A 27151-nucleotide genomic window follows, 5' to 3' on the forward strand; every position below is an offset into this window, starting at 1 on the left:
TGTACTAGAGCTAATGGTCCTCCCATACAATAATGTGTTCCTGGTTAAACTCCCCAGGCAGCTCTCTCCCACCTAGGAACATAGGAGCTGCCTTATAGTGAATCAAACCCCTGGACCCTGTAGCTCAGTGACTGGCAATGGCTTTCCAGGATTTCAAGGAGGAAGCCTCTCGTAGCCTTACCTGAAGATGCCATTGGGGAATGAACCTACCACTGACCCACAGCCCTTTCCCTTCATTTTAGGAATATAATTTAGGCTGGGAGCAGGGCAGTCTGAAATCTTCATTGATCTGTTTCAAAACCACCCTGAGGTTTGCATGTAGTTCCTCACCTACCTCACAACATTTACCTCACTGCAGGGATGATGTCTCTGCCAATGGTCTCTGCATGGAAAAAAAAAACCCACCACATAAACTTAAACAGAGGGAAGGGGTCAGGTTACGTTAACATGCGCAGCTAAAGGTTAAACCATGGTTAGGCAAACTAAGGCCCCGGGGGCCGGATCTGGCCCAATCGCCTTCTAAATCCGACCCACGGATGGTCTGGGAATCAGCGTGTTTTTAGATGAGTAGAATGTGTCCTTTTATTTAAAATGCATCTCTGGGTTATTTGTGGGGCCTGCCTGGTGTTTTTACATGAGTAGAATGTGTGCTTTTATTTAAAATGTATCTCTGGGTTATTTGTGGGGCATAGGAATTCGTTCATTCCCCCCTCCCCCCCAAAAAAATACAGTCCGGCCCCCCAAAAAGTCTGAGAGACAGTGGACCGGCCCCCTGCTGAAAAAGTTTGCTGACCCCTGGGTTAAACCCCCAAAGTTCCCTTTATGATGAGCAACCAAAATGGTGCGAAGCAGCGAACAAGCTTTGGAGTCCACCAGAGCTCTTCATCAGAGGGATATTAAACAAAGGGGGGGCCACACGAGGGGCAAAATGATTGCTGTTAAAGCAAATGGAGGAGGGAGCATGTTTGTTGGGCAAGAGCTTCACCTCACCCATAATTGCACAACCTTAATTTGCTGGTGTGCAAATGACTCCCACCCCAAAACTGCAAAAATAGCAAGGTAGGACAGGGGCAAAGACTCACTGCCAGAAACCCTGGAGGAAGAGCTGCTGCCAGTCAGGGTAGACAAGACTGAAGAGATGTGGACTCAGTTGTTCTGCCTCAGTTTCCCATACTGCAGATGCGGTGATTGTGCCCCTTACCTCAAAGTAAATTATTATTGAAATGGATAGGGCTTAATATCAGGACAGAGGAAAGTTGCTGAACGATCTTCTCAGACCTTCCCTGAGTCCTAGAAAGATGGATTTCTGGTTGGCGTTGCTGCTTGGAGTCCTGGCTGAAGCATATAACATGTAAATCTAAGGAGCACTTTGGAAGGGTGGAGACTCAGGCTGGAGAAAGGGGGAGAAACAGATCAATGCAAATGGAACATGGGGCTGGAGCGCCTTTCCTCTGAGGAAAAATGAGGGGTGCATGGAGATAATCCCCAGACTCTAGATTCAAATATCACGTGCCCCCACAGGACAGGGAACCTGTAGCATTCCAGATGTTTGTGGGCTCCAGCTCCCATTATCCCCTGACCATTGGTCATGCTGGCAGCAGGGCCTGATGGGGGCTGGAGTCCACCAGAATATGCAAATATTCCCCATTCCTGGCCTTGAGAACATTTTTTTTGTATTACTACTTCTGTGGCCTTTCCCGTGGTGGCTCCATGCTTGTGAAATGCTCTCCCCGGGGAAGCTTGCCTGGTGCCCTCATTGCATATCTTTAGGTACCAGGAAAAAATATGTTCCTTTTTAACCAGGAGCTTGGCTTTTAAATATCTACAGCCTTTGGCACAGTTGGGATGGTGTGTGTGGGTGGGTGTGTAAAGCACACTAGTTTTAATGTATGGATGTGTTTTTTTGCTAAAAAATATTGTAAGTCGCTTTGAGTTGCTATGGCAAAAAGATGACTAATAAATTTAATAAATAATAATAAAAAAAATTAGAGGAGAAAGAAAGAAAGAAAGAAAGAAAGAAAGAAAGAAAGAAAGAAAGAAAGAAAGAAAGAAAGAAAGAAAGAAAATAATGGAAATAATGGAAAAATAAGATGGGCGTCTGATCCGGCAATTTTTCTGGGATGTGTGTGTGTGTGTGTGTGTGTGTGTGTGTGTGTAGGGATCTAAAAGTAATCAGTAGGCTAATATATAAAAATGTAAACAATAATCTCCTGTGAAACGGTGGAAAGAGTGAGAGATGTCTGTGTGTGTATCGGGAGGGGAAAATACAAGAAAATTGCGCATCCATTTTTAAAATGCGGTATCTGCGGGACATATTACCAAGCCATGAATAATTGAGGGGTCTCCTGTAGCCAGTCGCCAGAGCCCATAAAAAAAAATACTCCTGGCGTGCGCTCCTTTCCCCGAGACCAGATAAGAATAGCGTTTAAACAGCCTGGCCGTGTTTTCGTCGCCACCTTCCCTCTTGGGGGCCGTGAGAAACTGGGGCCGGGGAGCCGAGCAGCTTCCTATCATTAAACCCCGATGAATAATTCAGGCAAAACCTCAACATCGTTTTTAATAAAGCCTGCGGTGTGTTTTAAACCGGAGGGGATTCGGAGCTGATCTATAAAAGTGAGCGGATGAGATGCTTTCTGGGTTGAATTGGAAAGGGGGAGTTTGTGTGCATGTGGTTTTGTTTTGGGGGTTTTTTTTGGGGGGGGTGCAGACGCAACTAAAAACTGATTATCCAGAATCAGGGAGGGGGACTCTGTGTCCCTCCAGATGCTGAACTACAACTCCCATCATCCACTGGCTATGGATGATGGGAGTTGTAGTCCAAGGACAGTTGGAGCTCCCCCCCCCCGATTTTCCTATCCATGGCTACTCTGGAGTAGTGACTTTCAGACCCTCCAAGTGTCCCTATTTACTTCTGCGAGAGCTTGGCTAGCATTGCGCTATGAAGCTGCCACGGCATGCAAGCGGTTACTTGGAAGTAAACCCCACTGAATTTTACGGGGTTGGCTTTTTAGTAAAGGAACAAGATGGGAGTTCTGGCACAAAGGATATGGAGATGTTTTCCATTTCCCCTCCCCTCTCTCCCTCATCCCGATTTATTCCAAGTGCTTTTAAATTACTAATATCTGGAGGAATTGTCAGAGTGCTTTTGGTTATTGTTTTTAAAATCCGACTTCCAAATTTTCTTCCCTTAAACGGAGGGGGAGGGATATAAAGTGTACCGTATTAAGAATGGGTGTCCGACACCTAGCACCGCGGGGAGGGCGGAGAAAGCAGGGTGGCCAGGGAATTCCCAGGAGCTAAAGTGACACAGCTTTGGTTGGGGAGGGGAGAGTGTCCATCAGGTGCCATGCTTGAATTAAAAAAGGTTTGTCCTTTAATTTTTCAGATCACCCAACTGAAAATCGATAACAACCCCTTTGCAAAAGGATTTCGAGATACCGGGAATGGCAGGAGAGAAAAAAGGTATGTATGAAAAGTAATCAAATCTGGGGATTTTTTAAAAAAGCAGAACACCCACCCACTCCTTCTTGTTCCTCCTCCTCCTCCTCCAACTCTCCTCTTAGGTGTTGATCTGCAGATGTTTTGGAACACCCTTAACTCCTGACCATTCATTGGTCATGCTGGCTGCAACTTCTGTAGGGCACCAAGTTTGCCTGCCTTTGAGTTGCCTTTCATGGCTGCAGCCTGAAAAGCCCTTGCTGGAAAGCAACCCCACTAAGCACACTGGACTTACTTCCAAGCAAACACCTGTGGGATTGTGACCTGCACCTTAATCGACAAATGTTTACATGATGGTTATTAATAGCAGTAGCAGTAGCATTTTATGTGTTGTTCCACCAGCGTGCCCATTTATCGATTACCATTGCTACTACTGTTATTAAATAATAATTGATCAAAGCCACAATAATAATCAGAATATTATTAATAACCATACTAATAAAAACCGCACCATCAGTATGCTCGTTGTTACACTGATGGTCCAGTTAACAGAAACAACCATTAATAAACACAGGCGCATTGATGGTGCAACAATGAATGGGTGTGTTTTTAAAAAAAAATATATTATTACAGTATTATTGTTAGTGCCATCAGCATTCCTGCCACTTCTCAGAGCCCAGGTCTCTGCCCAAAAAGCGTAATAATCTAAAACGTGGCCCAGGGAAAGTAGAGGCAGGGTTAATCAGGGCAGAAATATGTGGCTGTCTCAGTTCCACGGGTTTAGGTTTGGTTACAGGTAACGTCGCCTAGACACCCCAACTCTTACACGGGAAGACACCCGAAGACACCAAAACCTGCATATATATATATATATATATATATATATATATATATATATATCTGCAGTTACCAGTGAATAGCCAATGATCCCTTTCTCCGGCTGTTCCTCTCGAAACCGAAAAGGCAGAGACAGAGAAGGAGTCTCTCGGCACCTACCTCGCTGACCATCTGTTTCAAACTTAAGACTAAAGCCTGCTTTTTGTCACTGAAAGGAAACAGCTCACTCTCCCCTCTTTGCGGATGTATGAAGATCAGTGCAAGGCAGACCGGGATGGGGGCGAATCGGATGCTTCTTCATGTGAACCGGCCCCCGTTCGGGAGTCACTCCACTCCCCGTTGGGCACAACTCCCAGTCCCCTGAGGCTCCACCGGAACAGCAGAGGTAAAACGTTTCTGAATACCTCACTCCAAAAAATAATAATATTGAGTGGGAACCATAGTTTGCTCAGGGTGCTAGGAGCTGTTGTTCTGCCGGGGGGAACTACAGTTCCCAGGATTGTTCTTTTTTGGGGGAGAAGCAATGTGCTTTAAATGTGTGGTGTGGTCCTGTTGAACTTCGTGGGGGCTCTTTTTCCCTTCTGAAACTGCAAAAGACTTTGTTGTTGCTTTCTGTGGGCTGATCCTAGGCATGATTTACTCAGAAGTAAATCCCGCTGGCTTCAATGGGGCTTCCCCCAAATGATCCCACATAAAGAGCTCCTGGCCTTTTCAAAGTGCTATATTTTTCTCCAGGTTGGATGCAATGAGAAGTTTACTTCTGAGTAAACAGGTGCAGGACTGGAAGGCATGCCCTTGTGTCCATGGGGTTGTATCTATTGATTAACAACAAAATTAATATTTTCCCCTTGAGCGAGTTCAAAGCACTTAACACATCTTTTCACAACAGGCTTGTAAGACTGCCAGTGTGAATATCATTCCCACATTGCTGAGTGGGGTTAGGGCAGCTATATTACCTTCTTGTACTTGCAATCCGAAAGATCGAATGATTTTTCTTTTAATCAGCAACAGAACTGGGGGTTCAGATCGCACTGAGCAATGCCTCATATTAACCAGCACATACATGGGTGTGCGTTAATTCAGCACCAAGCCGTGCCAAGGCCTTGAAAATCTACCTGTCTTAGCGTCAGGCATGCTCAGAGGAGACCCATTGAAATGAATGGACAGGATTCATTTTCAGCTGGATACAAACCAGTGGCTCTGGTTTACTACACCTCAGGAAAGTGTGCTTAGAATTGCAGTGTGGAATAGGCACCTGAAATAACATTCCCTAGGGCTAAACCCTTGAAACCTATGTAGGATTTGGTGAGATTCCTGCATCACAGGGGGTTGGGCTAGATGACCCTTGGAGTCCCTTCCAACCCTACAATTCTGTGATAATTTAGGAACACAGGAAGGTGCATATTGAAATCTAATTGGAATCATCTATCAATATTTTATACCCAGGAATATATTTCCCTGGGGGTAAACCTCATTTGAACAGAGTATGGCATTGCCCTGCCCCTTGCCAACCAATCTAATCTAAGATATAAATCCTAAAGTGAGGAGTTTCTTATCAAGATTGCTGAGCTTAATTTAAGAACCAGAGTGGTTTTATTTTTATTTTTGGATTTTATTTCTGTCGAAAGAAAGAGTCTGCTTCGATGGGCTTCTCATCAACTCAACTCTCTTTCCTCACTCCCAGCCAATAAAAATATTAGCTTAGAAAGAAAATTGGAGAGCTTTCAAAGCGGAGAGGAAGAAAAGAAGAAAAACATCATTACATTTTTAGTGATTTAGCTTGCAATCCCCCCCCCCCCCCCGTTTTACAACCTGTAAATCAAATTTGCAAAATAGAACACACTGGATTTAAAAGGCAAGAGACTCAACAACACAATCCTTTACCTGTCTACTCAGAAGTAACTCCCGCAGAGTTAAATGGGGCATGCGTTCAGGGAAGTAAATTTAGGATTTCGCTGCCTCAGACTTCAAGATTCAGATAAATATTTTTTGTTGCGGATTTGCAGCCTGATCACAACGACGAATAAGAAGTATTTTCCTTTGTTGCCTGCATAATATGCATGCATATTTAGAAGTATTTTTCATGGATAACACGGCACTTTCCGAGTAAACATCATTTAGGTTCAGGATTAGCCCCATTGAATCTGGTGGTTCGGTGTATTTCCAGTTCCATAAACAGATACAGGATGTTTTTATATATTTTCCCTCTTCAGTGCATCTTACTCGCTTGCTCTCCACTCCCAGCAACAGATACGATCCTTCTGACATCTTATTTTTCTTCCAATTACCCATTTCAACAAGGGCAATTTCCCCCATCAAAACAGATCGAATTTCTCTTCCAGTTGGGAGAAGGAAAGAGGGTGAGGAGAAGGCACCCCTTCACTGTTTGTTTGTGCAAAATTGTGGATTTTAAATAAAGTGGAGTAAGAAACCTTTTCCCCCTCCTTTTTTTACGTAGCACGATAAGTGGATCTCTCCAGGTATTGACATGATTGAAACGACCAGTTTTATTATGCCTACGCAATGGAGAGCGAGCGCTAGATATACACAGTATATATAATTTATCCCCATCGCTTTGCTGGCGAGAATGGTCAGTCGCTGGGGTGAATGACCCTGTTCTCTATCGCCCCCTGGCAGCGGCTCTAAGCACACTTAATTTCCTTCTTCACTTGTATATATTTCTCCACTCCTTTGGGGGTTGGTTTTTGGGGTTTTTTGCAGTCTCCTGCAGCGACCTCAAATTGGAAGGTCAATCAGCTGCGCTGCTAGTTGATCGTTTACTACAGAGCAGAAGAGTGTTCGTTGCATCAGTCCAAAGACCATAGCAGAATGATGGCTATCTAAAAAGAATTGAATAAACAAATAGGAATCCCCATCTCAATATGGATTTCCCTTCCTGTTATATATGTTGTAAGGTCTCTGTCTCTCACAGTCCATTCCATTTTAAACTGACTTGGGCTGTCATCCTATGCTCCAAGGATGAGGAACTGCTGGGTGTCAAATGCAGCCCTGTCTCCCTCAGGTTGTGGAGTTGGACCAAAGAGAGGGTCTGGGGGCCATATTTGACCCGCAGGGTGGAAGCTCCCCAACCCCTGATTTATTTCATTGTAAGTGGTTTCTTGTAGGGACGCGGGTGGCACTGTAGGTTAAACCACAGAGCCTAGGACTTGCCAATCAGAAGGTCGGCGGTTTGAATCCCTGCGACGGGCTTGGTCCCTGCTCCTGCCAACCTAGCAGTTCTAAAGCACATCAAAGTGCAAGTAGATAAATAGGTACCACTCCGGCGGGAATGTAAACGGCGTTTCTGTGCGCTGCTCTGGTTCGCCAGAAGCTGTACGCCGGCTCCCTCGGCCAGTAAAGCGAGATGAGCGCCACAACCCCAGAGTCGGCCATGACTGGACCTAATGGTCAGGGGTCCCTTTACCTTTACCTAAGTGCTTTCTTACTTCTTTGAATACAACAACAACATCCCCTTGCTAGAGATTTGGTTAATGTGCACTTCTGTTTGACAACTCATAGACAAAGGGAACTTCGAGATGACCCCGTTTATGGAGTATCCATCTCGATTTGTTTGCAGAGAAATGAGACAATGCCTGCTATTTAATGAGGGTTCATTCTGATTTGTTCACAGGGAGGTTAGACAGAACATTGCATTCGTCACACACTTTCCACTGCATTCCCCTCCCCATCACTTTCCTTCTTGCAAAAGAAAAAGGCTGATCTGTTGGGGGAGGAGGTTTACTGTGTAAGACCCTCCAAATGCGCAATCTGAATTTGACATTAGAAAGTTGGGGACTTTTTTAGTTTGGAGAAAAGTCGAGCAAGAGGTGACTTGATAGCAGTTTATAAAATTATATATGTCATGGGGAAAGTGGATAGAGAAAGGTTTTCTTTCTCTCTCTCTCAACACTTGAAATCATGGAAATCCAATTTAGCTGGATGTTGGAAGATTCCGGACAGATAAAGAAAGTCCCTCTTCATGCAGCGCAGAGTTAAACTACAGAACAGGAGGCAGTCGTGGCCACCAACTAGGATGGCGTTAAAAGAAGATTATACGGGTTCCTAGAGGTTGAGGCTCTCTTTGGCTACTAGCCCTGATGACTATGTTCTGCCTCCACTGTCAGAAGCAGCAATGCTTCTGAATAATATCAGCTGCTGGAAACTGCAGCGGGGGAGAGCACAGGTCATGCTTGAAGGTGGGGCTACCTTTGAAGGTGACCCGGAAACTACAGTTAATCCAGAATACGGCAGCTAGACTGGTTATTGGGATATAACACGGGTCTTGAAAGACGTTTCCCAATACATTTCCGAGCACAACTCAAAGTGTTGGTGCTGACCTTGAAAGCCCTAAACGGCCCCAGCCCAGTATACCTGAAGGAGCGTCTCCACCCCCATCGTTCTGCCCGGACACTGAGGTCCAGCGCTGAGGGCCTTCTGGCAGTTCCCTTACTGCGAGAAGCTAAGTTACAGGGAACCAGGCAGAGGGCCTTCTCGGTAGTGGCACCCGCCCTGTGGAACGCCCTCCCACCAGATGTCAAAGAGAAAAACTACTACCAGACTTTTAGAAGACATCTGAAGGCAGCCCTGTTTAGGGAAGCTTTTTAATGTTTGATGCATTACTGTATTTTAATATTTTGTTGGAAGCCGCCCAGAGTGGCTGGGGAAGCCCAGCCAGATGGACGGGGTATAAATAAATTATTATTATTATTATTATTTTATTCCCGGAGGTGGCCACTGTGAGAACAGGATTCTGGTCTAGCTGGGCCATTGGCCTGATCCTGCAGGCTCCTGTGATTGAATCTTGCAAGCAACCAAAGGTGTAAAAAACAACAACCCAACAGCACAAGAGCCCTATTTTAATTTTATTTCCCCTCTCCTTTTGCAGAAGACAAGGGCAGCGACCAAGAGCTGGAGAAGCTCCCCGAAGGGAAGAGAACAAGCCCTGACCCTGGGAACTGCAGCCCCCATAGCAGCCCCCGTTTGCAAGGCGGCGAAGAGCGGAGTAAAGAGAGAGCCGGCAAAGCCAGCGATCTCTCCAAAGAGAGCACCGCCGAAGGGGGCATTTTCAGCCCCCTGGGCTTGGAGAAAGACAAGGTTGAGGGGCGCAGGAAAGAGCCACCCCAGCCGTCTCAGCAGCAGCAGCAGCAGCAGGAAGGATCCAAGAAAGAGGCTCCGGATTGCACCACCCTGGGAGGCAGCAAGGAGTCCTTTGCCCCGCTGATGGTGCAGACAGACAGCCCTCCGCACCTGAGCGCCGGGCACCTGCAAAGCCTGGCGCTCTCGGGGCTCCACGGCCAGCAGTTCTTCAACCCCCTGAGCACCGGCCAGCCCTTCTTCATCCACCCGGGACAATTTGCCATGGCTCCCGGGGCCTTCTCTGCCATGGGCATGGGGCACCTGCTGGCCTCAGTGGCAGGCGGAGGGAGCCTGGAGAACGGAGGTCTTTCTGCCTCGCAAGGGGCAGCTGGCACGGCCACCCCCTTCCCTTTCCACCTCTCCCAGCACATGTTGGCTTCTCAGGTAAGGCGGCAAGGTGCGGGGAGCTGTTTTGGGAGGGGGAAATGGTGCTGCGGTGTAATAACCTGGGCAGCCTGGTACCCAAGTAGATGATTGTGCTTTGCCTATAGGAGGCCCCAGGTTCACTCCGCACTGTCAGCTGCTGTGGCAACCAGGTAGCAGGTGATGGGAAAGACTGGAGAGTCACTGCCAGCCAGAGAAGGCAGTGTTGGACTGGATGGCCAGACAGCCATACCTGCTATGAGGCAGGTTCCTATGTTTCTACAGTCCTTTTCTAGGGCAGCATGGCTAAGCGTGAAGGCCACAATCCTAGGCAAGCCCCTTTGAACTCAAGCAATGGATTTACTCCTGAGTAAACATGCACGAGGACAGGCTGCACCAAGGCTCAGTTTGTGAACTAGGGAAATCTCTGCAGTTCAAATCCGGCCCTTTGCCAGCCCTCCTGACTTGGTATTCACTCCTGCATCTGCAAAATGGGTATAATGAATGACCATATGCAGTGGTTGTAAAGGCCTTTGGCAGGATGCTGGGCCAGATGGGCCTTTGGCCTGATCCAGCAGGGCTCTTCTTAAGGTCCATAGGAATGAATGAGCATATGTAGGCAAATGAGCTTTCTCTGTGCCATCCTTGCTGCCACCTACGTATACATCGTTTCTGTGCAGGATATGAGAGCTTTTGAGAGTTTGGTCCAGGCAACCCGCATGCTGACGCAGGAATTCCAAGGCGGTCTGTTGCATGAGCTTTTACTGGAGTCAGCTGTGGAAGCTGATCCTTTAGGGCAAAGGGGGAACTGCCACACCAACCTCAACCTGCCTTTTGCCAGCTCCCACTTGCCTGCTTTCTTATTTACAACCAGACCAGGAGGTGACCCTGCCTGACATCTCCCTCCTTTTTGCCTTCTGTGGAACTCAGCCGGGTGGTGGATGGAGACAAAACTATAATTAAGTTGGCCACACTCTTCATTTGCTCTGGTTCCACCTACTGTGTTGACTCCTTATGTTCTGCCCCACCTCTTCCAGTGGGTACCAGCCACTGCAGCGGGTCAGGAAATTCTTCCTAACGTTCATCCCCAATCCATTTAATTTTCATTTGGTTCCATTGGCTTTTTCCCTACCCTCTGGAACAACAGGAAACATGCTTGTTCCATCACCCACATGACACCCCTTTAAATACCTGAAGACAGCTATCATAATCACCTCTTAATAATCTCTGGGCTAAAGACACCCAGTGCCTTCGACCATTCCTCATCTGGCTTGATCGCCGCCATTACTGGTCTCATTAAGGAGCCTCGGATAAGCCTCTGAGGGAGTTATTGGGACTTCAGTACACAACTGTTGCCATTAGGGTGCCCCCCTTGTTTGGGGGACTTTCCTAGAAGCACAAGACTGGGACATCATAGGAACATAGAAGCTATGGCTTTTCCCTGGCAGGAGCTGAAACAAGGCTGTGTGTTGGGCAGGGAGGGTGTGCCTGCTTTTGTAATGCTCTTTGCTTACGGGAAGAAGAAAAAAAGACGTTTTAGGAAATAAGTGCCTTGTGGCTCTAACTAAGAGGTGTTTTATCTATCCGTTTGGGTTTGATTTGAAAATCAGAAGGTTTTTTGTTTTTGTTTTGTCCAGAATGCATTTAATTGCATCCGGACTGGGTGGTGCTGGGTGCTGCTCTGTTGAGACTGCTGGGGAAGAAGGCAGTAAGATGGTCAGCCGAATAAGTCAGAGCCAACTACAGGCAAGACCCGCTCCCTGACTGGTAACAGGCCGGAGAGGGCGGGCTGAGGTCAGGCTGCGATTGGTGGAGCAGTGGCCCATTTGCCCTACTGGGTATATTACACTGCAGTGTTAAAACACGAGAGGGGATAAGGCTTTTGCCAGAAGGTGAACCTGCCAGTGCTGGGATGCGCTTCAGTAATTCTGGCTTGTCACCTGCTCTGCACCTGGTCACCTGTGGCATATAGATTTTTCTGCTAGCCGTAGTCAGGGGGCCTTTTGTAAACTAGAAGATGACGAGTTGCTGTGGGTTTTTTTATGTGCAGCAACGTGCAGACAGGTAGGGTCAAGAACATAAGCCCTGCAGTTGGGTCAGGCCAAAGGAGGACCCATCAAGCATCTCTTTCTCAGTGGCCAACCAGTTGCCTCTTCCAGGAACCTCACTGAGCACCGCAGTGGCTCCCCCTACTTTGATTTCCCAGCAGCCGGTCTTCAGAGGCATCTGAGATTGGAGGCAGCCCATAGTCATCGTGGCTGGTAGCCATCAACAGGCTTCTCCTCCAGGAATTCCTCAAAGCTGGTGGTCACCACTGGATCTTGTGGGAGCACATGCCAGAGTTCTAACTAGGCGCTGTGTTAGTCATGTTACTTTTGTTGGCTTGCAAAGGCTGAAGGCTGGTGTGCATATCTGGGGCCTTTGCCATTCTCAGCTGCGGTCGAGGTTGATCCTATTGGTCCTTGATCTGCCATCTGGCCTAGCCTCCAGCTGACTCAGATCTAGAACCCATATTAGCCTCTGCATGTGGCACACTTCATTTTTAGTTTATTTTTGCAATGTGAGTATTTATTTCCGCTTCTCTCTCACCCTCCTCTTATATTCTCGCCACCATTCGTACTCTTATCTGCCCCACTCTCTCTCTCTCTACATAATAATTAAACAGAAAAGGAAATAGCAGACCCACTTTGGCTTCCTCCACACCCCGTTTTTCAGAACCTGGTGGTTCTCAAAGGTGCACAAATTCAGGCCTGGGGAGCCCTCCAGGCTACTCTGCCTGGCCCTCAGGACTCTCCCTAGGCCACACCCTCTTTCTCTCTAAGCCATACCTTCTTCCCCAAGCCACACCCTCTCACCGACCCTGCTTTGCATCCTGAGGTGTTTTTGCCAGACTGAAACGTGTCCTTGAACTCATGCCTCTTGCTAGTGGGGCTGAAGGATAGAGAGATCGGGTGTGTGAATGTGGGTACATGTGCAGATAGTTTCCTACTTTACAAAGGTAAAATTCAAACTGTTGACTCATGTGGCCGTCAGAAGACTGCCCCAAAGGAACAAGGGCCCTGGGCTGGAACAGTTGCCCCAGTCTAACAGCACTGGCATGCTCAGAATAATTGGGGATTTTGACCGCAGTTCCGAAAAAGGTAGCAATTGCACTCATCTTTAGGAGGACAGGAAGCGGAAGTATAACAAGGCAGACCATTGGTTCCTCTCATTTAGTTTTGTCTTGTTTGCTTGTGCTAGTTTAGTATCCAGAATGGCTACCAGGATACTATTCCTTCTATTTCCAATGTTTGGGTTGTGAGTGCCGCTGCATATAGAGTCAAAGTGGAAACCCCCCCCCCCACACACACACCAGAAGGCACAGGGAAGCCTCAAGGCCTGCAGAATTGCAAAAATATTGGGGGGCGGGGAATAATGATGGATGAACCCAATGAGGACTGAGCATGGTCAGCAGCCACAGAATGCAGAATGAGTGCTGGTGGGGCACTAGAAAGCTGGGGGCGGGGAGAAGGCGGAATGGAGTGTGGTACAGAAGGGAATGACTGGCTGACTAGAACACTGAAAAAGTGCACTCCACACTATCATTTTTGCTGCAAGTCCCACTTGAAAACATGCAATCTGTTCTGACATGCCTGCTGTTTATATGATGGAGGGTGCCCCATTTCGAGAACGTGATTTCAGAATTGCATGTGTGAATTCCCCCTATGCATATCCCTAAAAAAACCCAACAACAACAGAGCTGTCAACTGATTTGAAGAATTGTTAAATGAGCTTTCAGCCAGTTGATTTTATTAAAATAAATTTGCACACTAACCACGATTAACATCTAAGATAAAAGGGACCTATCGTGGTTAGTGTGCAAATTTATTTAGATAAAACCAACTGGCTGAAAGCTCATTTAACAATTTAATCAACAAAAGTCTCCACTAAATGTTATAAACAAGGGCCATTATATTGCTGTATCAGATTGGAACCAACCTGAGATAACTCAGATGTATTCCCTCCTAACTCATGAATAGACCGAACCTTGCAGAACCCATCTGAAAATTGTATTTATTTATATAGAAAAAAAATATAAACTGCTTACGTTGAACTCCTTGCCTGTTGATATCAGGCAGGCAAGTTCACTGCACTCTTTTCAGCACCTACTAAAAACAGGACTGATGCAGATATTTAGAAAGCTGACGAGAGTTTTCATATGTTTTTAGTTTATTGTCGATATATTTTGGGGGGAAAGTTTTAAATTATTGTTAATTCCTCTTATTGATGGTTTTATTGTTCTACTTTTTTTTGTAAACTGAAAACTGACAAAATGCTTCTATTAGTGAAAATAATGTACAAAAATGCATTCATATTAGAGGAAATAGCTTGCACGAATGTGTACCTTGGGCACACAAATTAGGTAAATTTTACACAAAAAAGGTGCATGAAATTTTGTTGCGGCCATTGAACTACATTGCAAGCCTTTAGAGAATTTGGCAGATTTTTAAGATTAGCTGCGGCTCAGTTAGGAAGCACAAGTTAAGGATGGTTGCCATTATTCTCCAGATTTGGCAACACGGTTTACCAGCCAAAGAAATACACATGTGCATGCAAGTGGGGTATATATGGGAAAGTGGAAGCAAAAGTGGTGCATGGAAATAGGGGAATTACTCTCAAAACTACATATATTAATAACAACAGAAATGCGTCTCTTAGGCAGAACACTCTTGACAACTTCATGCAGGCGTCTTGTTGATTTTCAATGCACTCTGAATGGGGTAATCTGAAAAAAAATGAGAAGACTGAGAGGAACTGAATTTTACAGATTCAGTCATCCTCAGCTGGACTTACAGAAAGAACTTTAGCTCAGTGGTAGAGCATCCGTTCTGCATGCAGAATGTCCCAGGTACAATCCCCTAGCATTTCTGGGTAGGTCTGGGGTTAAAAGGTTCCCTCTCTGAAACCCTGGAGAGATGCTGCCAGCCAGTGTAGACAATACTGTTGGCCTGACTTTATCTATCCAAAGCAAGTTCCTTGTTGTTGTTTTTTAAACCTCTTTTTCGATATTAGTTGGTTAATCAAGGCATTTATTTATTTATTCATTCATTCATCCTTTCTGCATAAATTTTTAAGCCTGCTTTATCTGCTGGCGGATCTAGTTGTGCTTTTAATCATACTGAGTCACTGCAACTCAAAGTGCATTTAGGCAGCCTTTAGTATCTAGGCAGGAGATTTTCCTGGATCGGGGCGGAAGGGAAGTTGTACTATGTCATTTAGACAAAAGGTGGGGGAACCCAAGCTGGACCCATCATGTTTCTAGTCTTTATCTGTTCAGGTTAATGCAAGCTTTCTTTCCCAGACATATTGAGCCCAACAGGGGGCAGAGCCCAGAACCAATGATAGGTGAGGTCAGAGGTTATCACAGGCAGAGGCAATGAATTCTTAAAAAATAAATAAATATTGAAAGTTTTCAACATACTATACAATAAAAGCCAAATTGATCTCAATGAAAATAGAAAAGAAAGGAGAGAACAAGACAAACACATGAAAAATCTGTTTGCTGTAATTTAACGCGATTCCTTTGCTTGTTCCTTTCAACTCTGCAACCAGTGGTTTTTCTGAGCTGTGAAATTCCGTAACCTCATTTTTGTCTTTCCTTGTTCCCAGGGAATCCCGGTGCCTACTTTTGGTGGACTTTTCCCTTACCCGTACACTTACATGGCGGCGGCAGCTGCCGCAGCATCCGCCATGCCGGTGACCAGTGCCGCCACTGCCAGCTCGCTATCCCGGAACCCCTTTCTGAGCAGCGCCCGTCCTCGCCTGCGTTTCAGCCCCTACCAGATCCCGGTCACCATCCCACCAAGCACCAACCTCCTAACCACTGGCCTGCCTACCAGCTTGAATGCCAGCTCAGAAGGTTCGAAGCCCGGAAGCAGCAGGGAATCCAGTCCGCTCTCGGATCTACCCGTTCACAAACCCAGCAGCCAACGGGCCTCGTTGTCCCCTAAAGGGTCCTTAAAGGATTCCATCAATGAGCTCCAGAACATCCAGAGACTGGTCAGTGGTCTAGACACCCAGAGGGAAGTCTCTCCCGGAAGGGAATCCCCCAAGTGACTTAACCCTTGGGAGAGGCAGCCCCTCCAAAAGGGATCAGGAGATGCTGGGGGAAAAGGTGTGTACAGCACAGTATAAATATTTATTTTAAGAAAAGGAGGAGGGGGGGATTTAAGATAAGGGAGAGTAAGGATGAGGGAGCCCAGGTGTGATGCACTACAGAGGCACCCAGATGGAACAAGGGAGGAAGGAGGCACACTACAACATTTGAGCATCACCCGTTGGTAAGAAGCATGGGAGAATTTTGGTGTTGACCTGGGTTCTGGAGGTCAGCCCCACAACCACATCTGCCCCCAAATGCACACTTGTCTCCTGGTTCTGGTTGTTGTAGCAGGATATATAGAGAGAGCTATGGTCATGGAAGGGTATGATTCAGGCCACCTATTCCTATAGCTTTTTAAAAAATAAAATTAAAAAATCAGCACTGTTGGAAAAGGCATTTTGCTACTTTCTACCTATAAGGATGGAATTTCTGAAATGCGGACATTGTTTTCAAGCAGGAACAATGGGGGGAGAATTTTATTTCCTCTTAAATCTACAAACTCTGGCCGACTGAACACTGGACATTCATTTGGGGCGCAGTGCATAAGAGGACAGCAGACTTCTGAAAGGTTGACATCCAGTTCCCCACCTTTCCTGGGAGGCCATCAAAAATCATCCACAGTGATCTTTAGAAACTGGTACAGTCAGTGTGATTGACTTTCTTTCTTTCTTTTTTCTTGAACTCAACCTGTGTACCAGAAAAAAAAATTAAAAGAAACATAATATTTATGGAATAAATGGTAATTTGTGTAAATAAGCTATACGAATCCCAAAATATGCAAAAATTGGTATTAATTTATTCAGAGTTGTACATTGGAGTGTACATAATTAGAGTTTAACTCGTCACATTTCATTGTTTTGTTTTTTTCATTTTACGTGAGCATACATATTGTAAATGAAGACCTATTTAGCTCTTTGTGAATGGAAGAAAATATTGGGTTTTCTTTTTGACTTTTGTGTCTAAAAAAAAAAAAGGCTTACCCTGCCTGTTCAAAGACAATCGTGCCATCAGTACTGCTCTGAAGACATGGGGGGAGGGAGTTAAATCCTTTTTACAGGGACTCTACAGGGAACAGTGTCCCCTCCCAGTATATAACCATTGAAAATGAAATTTTAATGTTGAATGAATGGGGCAGTGGGAATCTCTTTTGGAGCGTGGGGTATTGAAAAAAAATAATGCAGGAATAAACCTCAGGTTTTTATTTTTCACTCCAGAACAACAAAAAAGGAAAATAAATAACCTTTAAAACTATACTAAAATTTAAAATATCACATGGACAGTGTGCTATATATTGTTTTAATTTTTTTTAAATGACATGATTAGAAAAGTGCTGGTTATTCGGGTATCTATCTGTTCATTTTTTTTGATGAGTTCTCTCACATCTTTCAATAAAAAATATTCAAAGAACAAACCCCTCCCCTGATTTTCTCTCCTCTCTCTCTCTCTCTCTCTCTCCTTCACACAGAGAATCTAGACAGAATCTGGGTCAGACAAATGGTCCACCGAGAGAATGTCCCATTTATCTTGGTGGCCAACCAGGCGCCTTCAGGTATAGGAGGCAAAAGGTTTCAGCACTTTCCCATCATTATCTGCCTGGCAACTGACACTCAGTGATATACCGTATTTTTCGCTCTATAAGACGCACCAGACCACAAGACGCACCTAGTTTTTGGAGGAGGAAAACCAGAAAAAAAATATTCTGAATCTCAGAAGCCAGAACAGCAAGAGGGATTGCTGTGCAGTGAAAGCAGAAATCCCTCTTGCTGTTCTGGCTTCTGGGATAGCTGCGCAGCCTGCATTCGCCCCATAAGACGCACACACATTTCCCCTTGCTATTTAGGAGGGGAAAAGTGAGTCTTATAGAGCAAAAAATACGGCACTTCCTCTGAAACTGGAGGCTCCACACAGCCATCACAACTAGTAGCCATCGATAGGCTTATCAACGATGAAAGAGTTGGAAGCCCTTGGGACTCCAGCTCCCATCAGCCCCAGGCAGTGTGGCCAATGAGCAGGGGAATTATGGGAGTTGTAGTCCTGCAGTGGCTGCTGGGCAACAGGTTCCCCATAGAGACATTGGCTTTTAAAAAAAGCGGAGGCAGGGGTTTATACCATTGGTCAACCACATCTCATGATCACACCATCCACAAATTAAATCTGCCTTTTGTGGAGAAAGCCTTTCTTTCGCCTTAACTTTGTATGATATAGAATTATGTTATTTGGTATAAAAGAATTCATCCTGGGATGTTCTGTAATTCAATTTATAACCTCCAGACCTGCAGCACCCCCCCCCATACATTAAAGGCATTGCAAGCCGGTATATCTCTCCTTGGAAGACAGTCCTAAAATGGCAGAGTGGAATATTTCTAAAATGGTGCTGCCTACCATTGGGCCTCCCTGTCTTCTGCCCCATCAGATTCATTGGGCACCAACAGCCATGGACAACTGCCCATCAAATTTTATTGGATGACCCCTGAGTGCCAGTATTATGAGCGAGGAAGGAGAAAGGCGGCTCTCCCTGGTCTATTTAGTCAAGCATTCTGCTCTCACGGCACAATTTCATTGCTCCTGTGATTGGGGTCGGCCTGAGGCATTTTCCTGCCTGAGGCAAAAGTCAAGATGGCACCCCATCTAATTCCATGTGCAGAAGCCAGATGGGCTGACAGTTTGAATCTTAACACCGGCAGAAGAACACCATCTTCCACCCCATCTGGGTACAGGAGAAGCTGTGTGTGTGGCACATGCAGCGTTGCCCTCCGACAATTTGCAGCTGCTCCTTGCCCCTCAGGATTTGCTGTCCAATGACAGGGCCGGCCCTGCCATCAACCAGCTCCACATCTAAAGCACCCTCTGCCCATGGAGCTGCTAGGCCTGAGGTAGGCTACTTTCTATCCCAGAAAGTCTCATCTGAGCTCAAGGACACATCTGAAGTAGGCAAGGACACTCAAGGAAAGTGGGGAGTATGGCTAGGGGGAGTCCCAAGGGCCAGAGGAGGGCTGCCTTTGGCCCCCAGGCCCTGAGGATTCCCACCCATGGACTAGGCTTGCCCATCCCTCCTCTCTGGGCCATCTAATATGATTGAGATTGTGGATGTTGTCGCCCGTAATATTCCATGGCACCCCCATTGGCCTCAGCCAGTATGGTCAGGAATGGTGGGAGTCCAAAATATATGGAAGGCACTGCCTTGGCTACCCCTGCTTCAGAGTGCCTTGCTAGTTAGGGTTGCTGCTACGAACTCTTCTCTTGGGATATAACATTAGCTGAGGCCACTCTTTGAACAACCCACAGTTACAGTTCCCAGTTTGCTCTTGGAAGAGGCATTGGTTGTTAAACCACTCTGAGAATTGTAGTTCCAGGCAGATCCACTGCACAAATTAAAGGTGCTCAACTTCCCCCCAAAGAATCCTGGGTAATGTGGCTTGTTAAGGGTGCTGGGAAATTGTAGTTCTGTGAGGGTTCCCAGGATTCCTTGGGGCGAGTCATGTGCATCAGGTGTGGTTTAACTATAGAATGTGGCCTTGCCCTCTGTGAAGGGGAGAGGGGTTCTCTCAGAGTCAGCACCCTTGAAAAACTACGACTCCCAGGATTCTATGTAGGAAGCCATGGCTGTTAAAGTGGCGTAGCAGTGCTTTAAATGTACGACGCAGATCATTTCTCCTTCAATAGGCTGTGCTAGGGCATTGTGAGAAATTTTAATGATATCACCACCCAATCCAGTCTCAAACTGCTTTCAGCTATCTTACACACCCCACAGTCTGTCTCAACCACAATTTGCATATTTGGCTACAAATATGCCACATATTACACACACACCCTGCCCCGCCAAAGATATTTGGGAACTGTAGTATGCCCCTCAGCCCTCACAGAGCTACAGTTCCCAGCACCCTTAACAAACATTCCCAGGATTCCTCAGGAGGAAAGTGCTTTAAATGTATGGTGTGTACACAGCTTTTTACTCTGAGTCATTTGGTCTCAATTTGGGCTTCTTCTTTTTTAAATAACTGATGAGAAACCATGATAAATTTTTGAATATAAAGACTTTGCTTCTTTTCTTTCAAACTAGGAATATCCCTCCCCCCTTTCCCTTACTGATTCTTTTTCTGCTCTTGCTTCAGTCAGGACTATAAATAATAATAATAATAATAATAATAATAATAATAATAATAATAATAATATGATGTTTGTTATTATTTTCAATTAGGGGATGTGTAGAAAGTCTGTTATAAATCCCAGCGGGTCTGCATTTCATTTTGATCAGGAAAGATTAAAATGCTTCAGTTCACATCGGCATCCGCTTCGCATTACAGAGATATAAATGGAAAGGGGGGGGGCTGCAGATTGATTTAAAGCGACAGCAACAGAAATGCTCTCCGGCAAGATGGGGTAAGGCACAGGGTGGGGGCAGGGTGGGGGGGAACATTGTACCGTTTTGCTGTAATTAAACAAAACAAAACAACAACAACTTGGCTCTCACAATCCATAAAATCTTCCGTTCCTTTTCCTTTTGATTCCGATTGCCAACATAAACTGTTTCCCTTTGAACATGATCTTTCGCCTTAATTGTGTTTGCAAAATATGCTTCCCATCCTTGCAGAGAGGAAGCCTTTTATTGGTTTTTTGGCTTGATGAACTTTCTAGGATTTATCTCTCACAGGCTCCCTGGAACAACATGTGTACATGTTTCCCCAGCCGATGGGAGCTGGGGTTGCACAGCGACTAATGCTGCAATCCTGTGTGCCCTTTCTCCCCACCCCATCCCCTCAATTCAGAGCATGTAGGGCTTACTTGAGTGTAAACATGCCTAGGACCGAGCTACAGGCGTGTGAGTGGTGAGTTAAGCAGTCTCTGGTTCAGATCTTACCATAAACTCACTTTTGACTAGAGCTGCAGTCTGTTCCCATCTGCAATATGGGACAGTTCTACCCCTCCACTTTATTGTAATGGTTGCTGCTAGAGCACCAACACAGAACTGATTAAGGACTTCCCTGCTTGATTAGGCCACAGAGACAAATATGTAGGGCCTGCAACAAAATGTTGCAGCATGTGGAGTGCTGCTCCATTCCTTTCTATTCCGTGTCCTCTCTGACGTCATTCCATTCCCATTCCAAGCTCACTGAACATATTCAATCCATTCTGCTCTAAAGAACAACATAGCTGCTTTCTTGTTGCTGTCACAGGACTTGCTTCTGGGCCTTTTATGGCAGCACAACAGACTGAGATTTAACAGGTGAAGCTTTCCCAGCTTCACCTAGGGACAGTTTTTGGTTGCTAAAACAAACCATAGCGTTCCCACCAAAGGGAAACTTCCTGAGAAATGTTAAATCTCAAGCAACAGGGTTATTATTTCCATTTAGATGGCCCCTGAAGATCTGGGAAAAGACTTGGGAGGTAGATAAAGTAGATAAACCACAGAGAGATCAGCAGATCAGAAAAAGGAATCCAGCCTTTGTTTGAAAAGCAGTTCCAAACTTCATGACCGCACAAGAGTGGTTCCCTTACACACTCTGTTCATTAAACTCTGGAATTAAATATGGTTAATGGAATCCTCCTTTCCTCACACTCCAAGAGGTGTGTGCTTGGTTGCCTTCCAAAATTGACTGCCCAGCTGGACAAAACTGCCCAGGCGCAATTCTTCCTAATGTCCCCTAATTCTGTTTTGTCAGTGGGCTCCATGGTGGGTTGTGGGTCTTTGGAAGCCAACACATACTGTCAGATCTCCACACAGATACATATATGTCAGACATAGCCAAAGATCCAGTCATTTTGAGGATTAATTATTGTCCATATGGAGTAGGGGCAGGGAAGTGGATCCCGTCAGTAGTCTGGATCCCTACTTCCCGGCCCCTCCCATGGGCCAACACGGACAGGTGGGTGGAACCATCCACCAGTTAATCACCCTGATGTCATAATGACATCAAGCGATCCAGTTAAACAGAGGTCGCTGTAGGTGTCAATTAGCTGGCTGGTGGTTCCTTTAAAGATGCGTTTTCAGTGCCAATCAGCTGACTGGCGCAGCGAGCACCTGCCACCAAAGGGGCTGATAAGTTTTGGAGGAAGCGGTTTGAATCCAAACCATTTCCTCTGCAGAGGAGAGATCAACTCTGTTTGGAGTTTCTTGCGCAGCCAGTTTCAGCGGAGTTCCCTGTCAGTGCCAATCAGCTGATCCACACTGACAGGGAGCCCCACTTGCAAAGGAACAATCCAGAGGCCAGTGTGTTTTAGGCTTACAAAACTGCCATTGATGCTCCTAAAATCCACTTTTCTTTTCTTTTTTAGAGGCTATTAAACATGAAGTGTTCCATCCCAGAAGCAGAATCATTTCCCCCCCTTACTGTGGGTCTTGCCTTCCCATCTTCCACCCCTGAATGTGATCTCCTCTGCTCCCACCACACCTCCAGTCCCCTACAAAAAAAAAAACCCATTTGAAATGGAAAATTCTATTTTCTTCCTCTTTGCAGTTGAGCCCTCCACAAAGAATAGGAATTGAACTTTCGCCTCTTCTTGCTCTCTCGCTCTCTCTCTGCTTTAAGTTCAGCTACATCGCTTTATGGTAAAGCAATAAAGGATGACATAAACAACCCCTTTTCTTCACCAATTACCCTTTCCTCATTCTCTGGAAGATTTATTAGTCAAATTGTTTGTCTTGGGAAAGAGGAGAGGAAAAAGCCAGGGGGGCTGGCTCCTTATGAACAGGGCGCCCTCTGCTGACAAAGCCTAATTAGTGTTGTAACGATGGTGACATACAGACCACCGAACATTTCAAGTGCATCGTTTTAAATCACATTCCCATACTCTCAAATAATAACCCCGGGAACTGTAGTTTGTTAAGGATGCTGGGAATTGTGCCTTTGGGAGAGGGTCAACTACAGTTCCCAGGATTCTTAGAAAAAAGTCGTTAGCTTTAAATGGATGGCGTGCATGCAGCCTATGAAAGCTTTGTGAGAATCTAGGCCAGTCAAGGGGGAAATAAATAAAAACTAACCGTGCTTAACATTTATACAATGCTTTCAACCGTGCTTAACATTTATACAATGCTTTCAAGTACTTACAATGCGATATCTAGTTGAAATCTGCACAACCTCCCTTGTAAAGCAGGGGGGAGGTTAAACGCTGTCCCTCGGGCATTTCTATCTGGCCCTTGGGAAAGTCCCAGGGAGTTCCCCTGGTGCCGCTGCCCCTCCTTCTCCATTGCTTTTGTCTGGCTGGAATGAGCCCTTGAACTCTGGCAATAACTTGTGCTCAGCCAAGATAGAGGATGGGTTGGAAGCCTCTGGCTTTTCACAGAATCAGAACTGCAAAGCTGGAAAGGACCATGAGGGTCATCTAGACTAACCCACTGCAATGCAGGAATATTTTGCCCAATGTGTGGCTTGAACCCACGGCCCCGAGATTAAGAATTTTGTGCTCTGTCGACTGAGCTATCTGTGGCCCCCAATTTATTTTGGTTGGTTCTTTCTGGGGTGGGAAACTGCATGCTCCTCCGATGACAATCATTCAATTCTGCCCCCTCCACACTATTGGCATGTGGACCCCAGAAGGTTATCCAGAAGGGAATGCGGCCCTCAGGCTGAATATGGTTCACCATTTGGCGGTGTAAGAATTGGGGGTTCAAGGGGACAAATTCAGTTTGGTTCTCCTTTACAATGTGCACTTCTCAGCATTTTGCGATCCCTTTCTCTGGCCAAACACTGTGTGCAAAAATGCATGCGTTGGTGAAAATGACATACAACAGTGAAATGCCGATTAATCCTCCTGAGGAGTTGCTTTAAGAAAGATCACAAATGTGGCAAATGGAACTTAAAAGACTAAGAAACAAAGTAAAATTAATGCTTGCCCATTCCTCGTAAGAATGGAGTGCGCCTTTTGCGTGATCTTGATCAATCATAGAATTGTAGAGTCAAGAGGGACCCTAAGGGTCATCCAGTCCAACCCCATGCGATGAAGAAATGGAAAATGGCGGTGGCTGTTGAGATTTGGGCGATGCACCTATGCAGTGGGAATCTTGCAGGGGAGAAAAGCTGTGCAAGACCAATTCTGGTGAAACCATGTGAACTCAAGCATGCGAGCTGGAGCTTGAAGCGGACGGCGTCTCCCGGCACAGCTTGATCTCCGCTGCTTAACCAAACGGGCGTGTGAGATTTTTCTGCTGCAACAGAGCTGAAGGCACACCTGCCAGCCTGCACAGCACAGCACAGGGCGGGAGGCAGGGGGCTGAATGTTTAACAGATCCCCCAATATCTGTCCTTCCTGGCTCCCAGTCCATTTCCAGTATGTTTCCGCGCAAAAGTGTTGGTGCTGACCTCTAAAGCCCTAAACAGCCTCAGTCCTGTATACCTGAAGGAGCGTCTCAACCCCCATCCTCCAGCCCCACACACTGAGGTCCACCTCCAAGGGCCTTTTGGTGGCTCCCTCATTATGAGAAGTGAGGTTACAGGGAACCAGGCAGAGGGACTTCTTGGTAGTGGCACCCTCCCTGTGGAACGCCCTCCCAGCAGATGTCAAGGCAATAAACAACTATTTTACTTTTAAAAGACAACTGAAGGCGGCCCTGTTTAGGGAAGTTTTTAATGTCTGGCGCTGTATTGTTTTTAATATTTGGTTGGAAGCCGCCCAGAGTGGCTGGGGAAACCCAGCCAGATGGGCGGGGTATAAATAATAAAAAATTATTATTATTATATTATTATTCCTCCCCATATGCTTTGAGCTCTTTCTCTCTCACACACACGCAGCCAGGTTTTCCCTCACTTACTGCCCTCAGAACCCTCCCTGCACTATGATGGTCAAGGTGGCATTCAGGTAACATGTAGAAAATTCCGGAAACGTGCCCAACAGCAGGGCTGTCCTTATGTCAAATCCCCACTCAGCCATGAAGTGTTAATATTTTTTTAAAGTATAAAGCAATCTATAAGTCTAATACAGAGGTGGATAACTTGAGGCCCTCAGGCCAGAAGACACAGGGGAACCAGGCAGGCCCATTGGCCAACTGAGGGACCTACTCCGAGTCCCCCGGTAGAGGCAAAGGGGGGCCTTTTGGTATATGGGCCTACAATTTCCCATCAAGCCCATTGATTCGAGGCTCCTGCCCTCTGCAGTAGGAGGAAACAAGCTTGCTCCATCTTCCATGTGACAGACCTTCAAATCTCTAAAGATGGCTATCACAGGTAGGGAAAAGGTTATGGCACTCAGGTCAGGCTCTTAAATCCCCACACAGCCATGAAGCTCATTGGAGGACCATGAGCCGGTCGCAGAGTCTGAGCCGAATCTACCTCATGGGGTTGTCATGTGGATAAGTGTAGGTGGGCAACTATGTTAAATATCAGACAGGCACCATCTGACCCTTATGTTTCCCTCCCCTTATGGTCTTGATTTATCGGCTACTTTTAAAACGAGGATGCATTTTAAATTGCATTTTAACCTGTATTTTAAATTGGTCCCCCCCCATTATGTTTTTTACTGTTCTTTATTGGTGTTAGCTGCCCTGAGCCCGGCTCTGGCCAGGGATGCCAGGGTATAAATTATTATTATTATTATTATTATTATTATTATTATTATTATTATTATCTCTGTTGCCTTTCTGACTCCTCCTGAAGACCTTCCTCTTCCAACACGGCTTTTAAGGAGATATCTTTCTCAGTCTGCCTCAGTATTGGAACAGGTTTTTTTAAAATAGATTTTTTTAGTGTGTTTGCTGCCCCGGGCTCCTTTGAGAGGAAGGGCAGGCTATACATTTAATGAATTGATGTTGAGCTCTTTGGAGGGAGAGCAATATGGTTTATATAAGATACCGAGGAAGGGCATTGAATACCCCTGAAGACAATTTGCCTGGGAATTACATAGGCTGGAAAATTATCTAGGCAGATGTTGCAACCAGCTATTGGAAAACATCATCCTATTTTTCTCTCTGATAAATGGGTTTGGTGGGGGGTTTTGTTTCTTTTTGAAAACTAAAAAAAATCAACAAAAAACAAAAACCTTTAGAAAACAACAACGCCCTGCCAAACCTATTTGTCCAAAGGCACAAGCGGAACCAAAGATGTAGGTTGTCAGTAATACAGTTTTGGCTTTCTTAAAAAGGGAGAGTTGTTGTTGCTCTCAAGTCTTGTTTGGGGGTTTCCTGCTGGTCCACCAGCAGGTTTCTTCTGACGTCCTTACAAATTTGGTTCATCAAACATCTTGCTGATTTTACTGCCCTGTCCCAATGAGTCTGGAATATCCTTCAGCCTCCCAGAAAGGGGTTAATAATTTTCTGAGATTTGGGTGAGAAAGGCTGGTGGGGTGCAAGGGGGGGGGGGAGAGATGGACGCCTGGCTTTGCTGGCAGCAGACAGTCCTTTGTCCAGGAGTCAGTGGCTGACGCCTTCTTCCTCAATATGAGGCCCCTCCTGGCTCCTGGACAAAGAGAAAGCGGGTTGATCCATCAGGCGCGGCTCCCAATTAGAAGAGCCCTGCTTGTGTTTGTCTTAACTTATTTTCTCCCCCTCCACGCCCCCAGTTCGCCCTAGAGCGCCATTGTCCCCGTCTGTTATCTCCCAATTAACAGCAATTGCACACTCAAGGATAGCCAGCCTTTGTCTGAGGTCATCTATCTGGGGTGGACGGACAATGTCTGTGTCTGTATCTGTGTGTGTCTGCACAGGCCTATCTTGTGCACTGATTAATTTTATTGAAAAATATTTTTAAAGCAACCCTGGCTGAGATGTTTTGCTGCTGGGGGCAAAGCAATGGTGCCCCCTCCTTCCTTGCAATTCCAAGGTGCACCATCCCCAAGCTATTTTAGCACCTGAGACGGAAAAATCCCACAAGTCCCTCTCCTCCTGGAGAGCTGCTGCCAGTCAGTGTTGACAATACAGTACTGAGCTAGGTGGACTCAATGGTATAATCAGGGCAGCTTCCTTTGCTCCTAGAGAAAATTCATTGCTTTGGGCCTTTTTTCATGGAAAGGCAAGGAGTAGAGGTATTAAATAAAACTCAACTTTCAGGGTGGCATGAGAATGCCCTTGAATTCTTTCCAGCCTTTATTTTAAGGCTTCCATTTCAGGCTTGGACTATGTCTCTATCACATTTAGCCTTTCTAGGATGCCTAAACAGCCTAAGTGTTCTGATCAACTGAATGATTCTGGCTACCATGATCTCCAAGGGGAGATCAGACCTGATCCCATCCATCGTCCAGTGAAGAAGAAACTGCTCTGATGCTTGCTTTCCTCTTCCCTCCCTAGTCCTTTTCCTCTTGTGTTGTGTCTAT

At 45.9% G+C, this 27151-nt stretch overlaps 2 protein-coding genes across 10 annotated transcripts in view; both read left to right on the forward strand.

The window, feature by feature from the left end:
- Positions 1 to 17324, forward strand: part of TBX2 (T-box transcription factor 2) — a 33128-nt gene extending 15804 nt beyond the window's left edge. The window contains exons 4-7 of the mRNA XM_083479888.1: positions 3386 to 3462; positions 4491 to 4660; positions 9161 to 9795; positions 15424 to 17324. Coding sequence (XP_083336014.1) covers positions 3386 to 3462; positions 4491 to 4660; positions 9161 to 9795; positions 15424 to 15870 — 1329 coding nt within the window. The 3' untranslated portion in view covers positions 15871 to 17324. The remainder of the gene's footprint in view (positions 1 to 3385; positions 3463 to 4490; positions 4661 to 9160; positions 9796 to 15423) is intronic.
- A 6491-nt stretch (positions 17325 to 23815) lies between these two features.
- The window catches only part of TBX4 (T-box transcription factor 4), a 126488-nt gene continuing 123152 nt past the window's right edge, over positions 23816 to 27151 (forward strand). For 7 of the 9 annotated variants that reach the window (XM_083479910.1, XM_083479920.1, XM_083479925.1 and 4 more), the window contains exon 1: positions 24833 to 25071. The gene's annotated coding sequence lies outside the window, so the exon portion shown is untranslated. The other 2 variants (XM_083479904.1, XM_083479906.1) reach the window with 2 other exon arrangements.

Source organism: Podarcis liolepis, assembly GCF_965112155.1.
Source record: "Podarcis liolepis genome assembly, chromosome: 16".
NCBI classification, from domain to species: domain Eukaryota; kingdom Metazoa; phylum Chordata; class Lepidosauria; order Squamata; family Lacertidae; genus Podarcis; species Podarcis liolepis.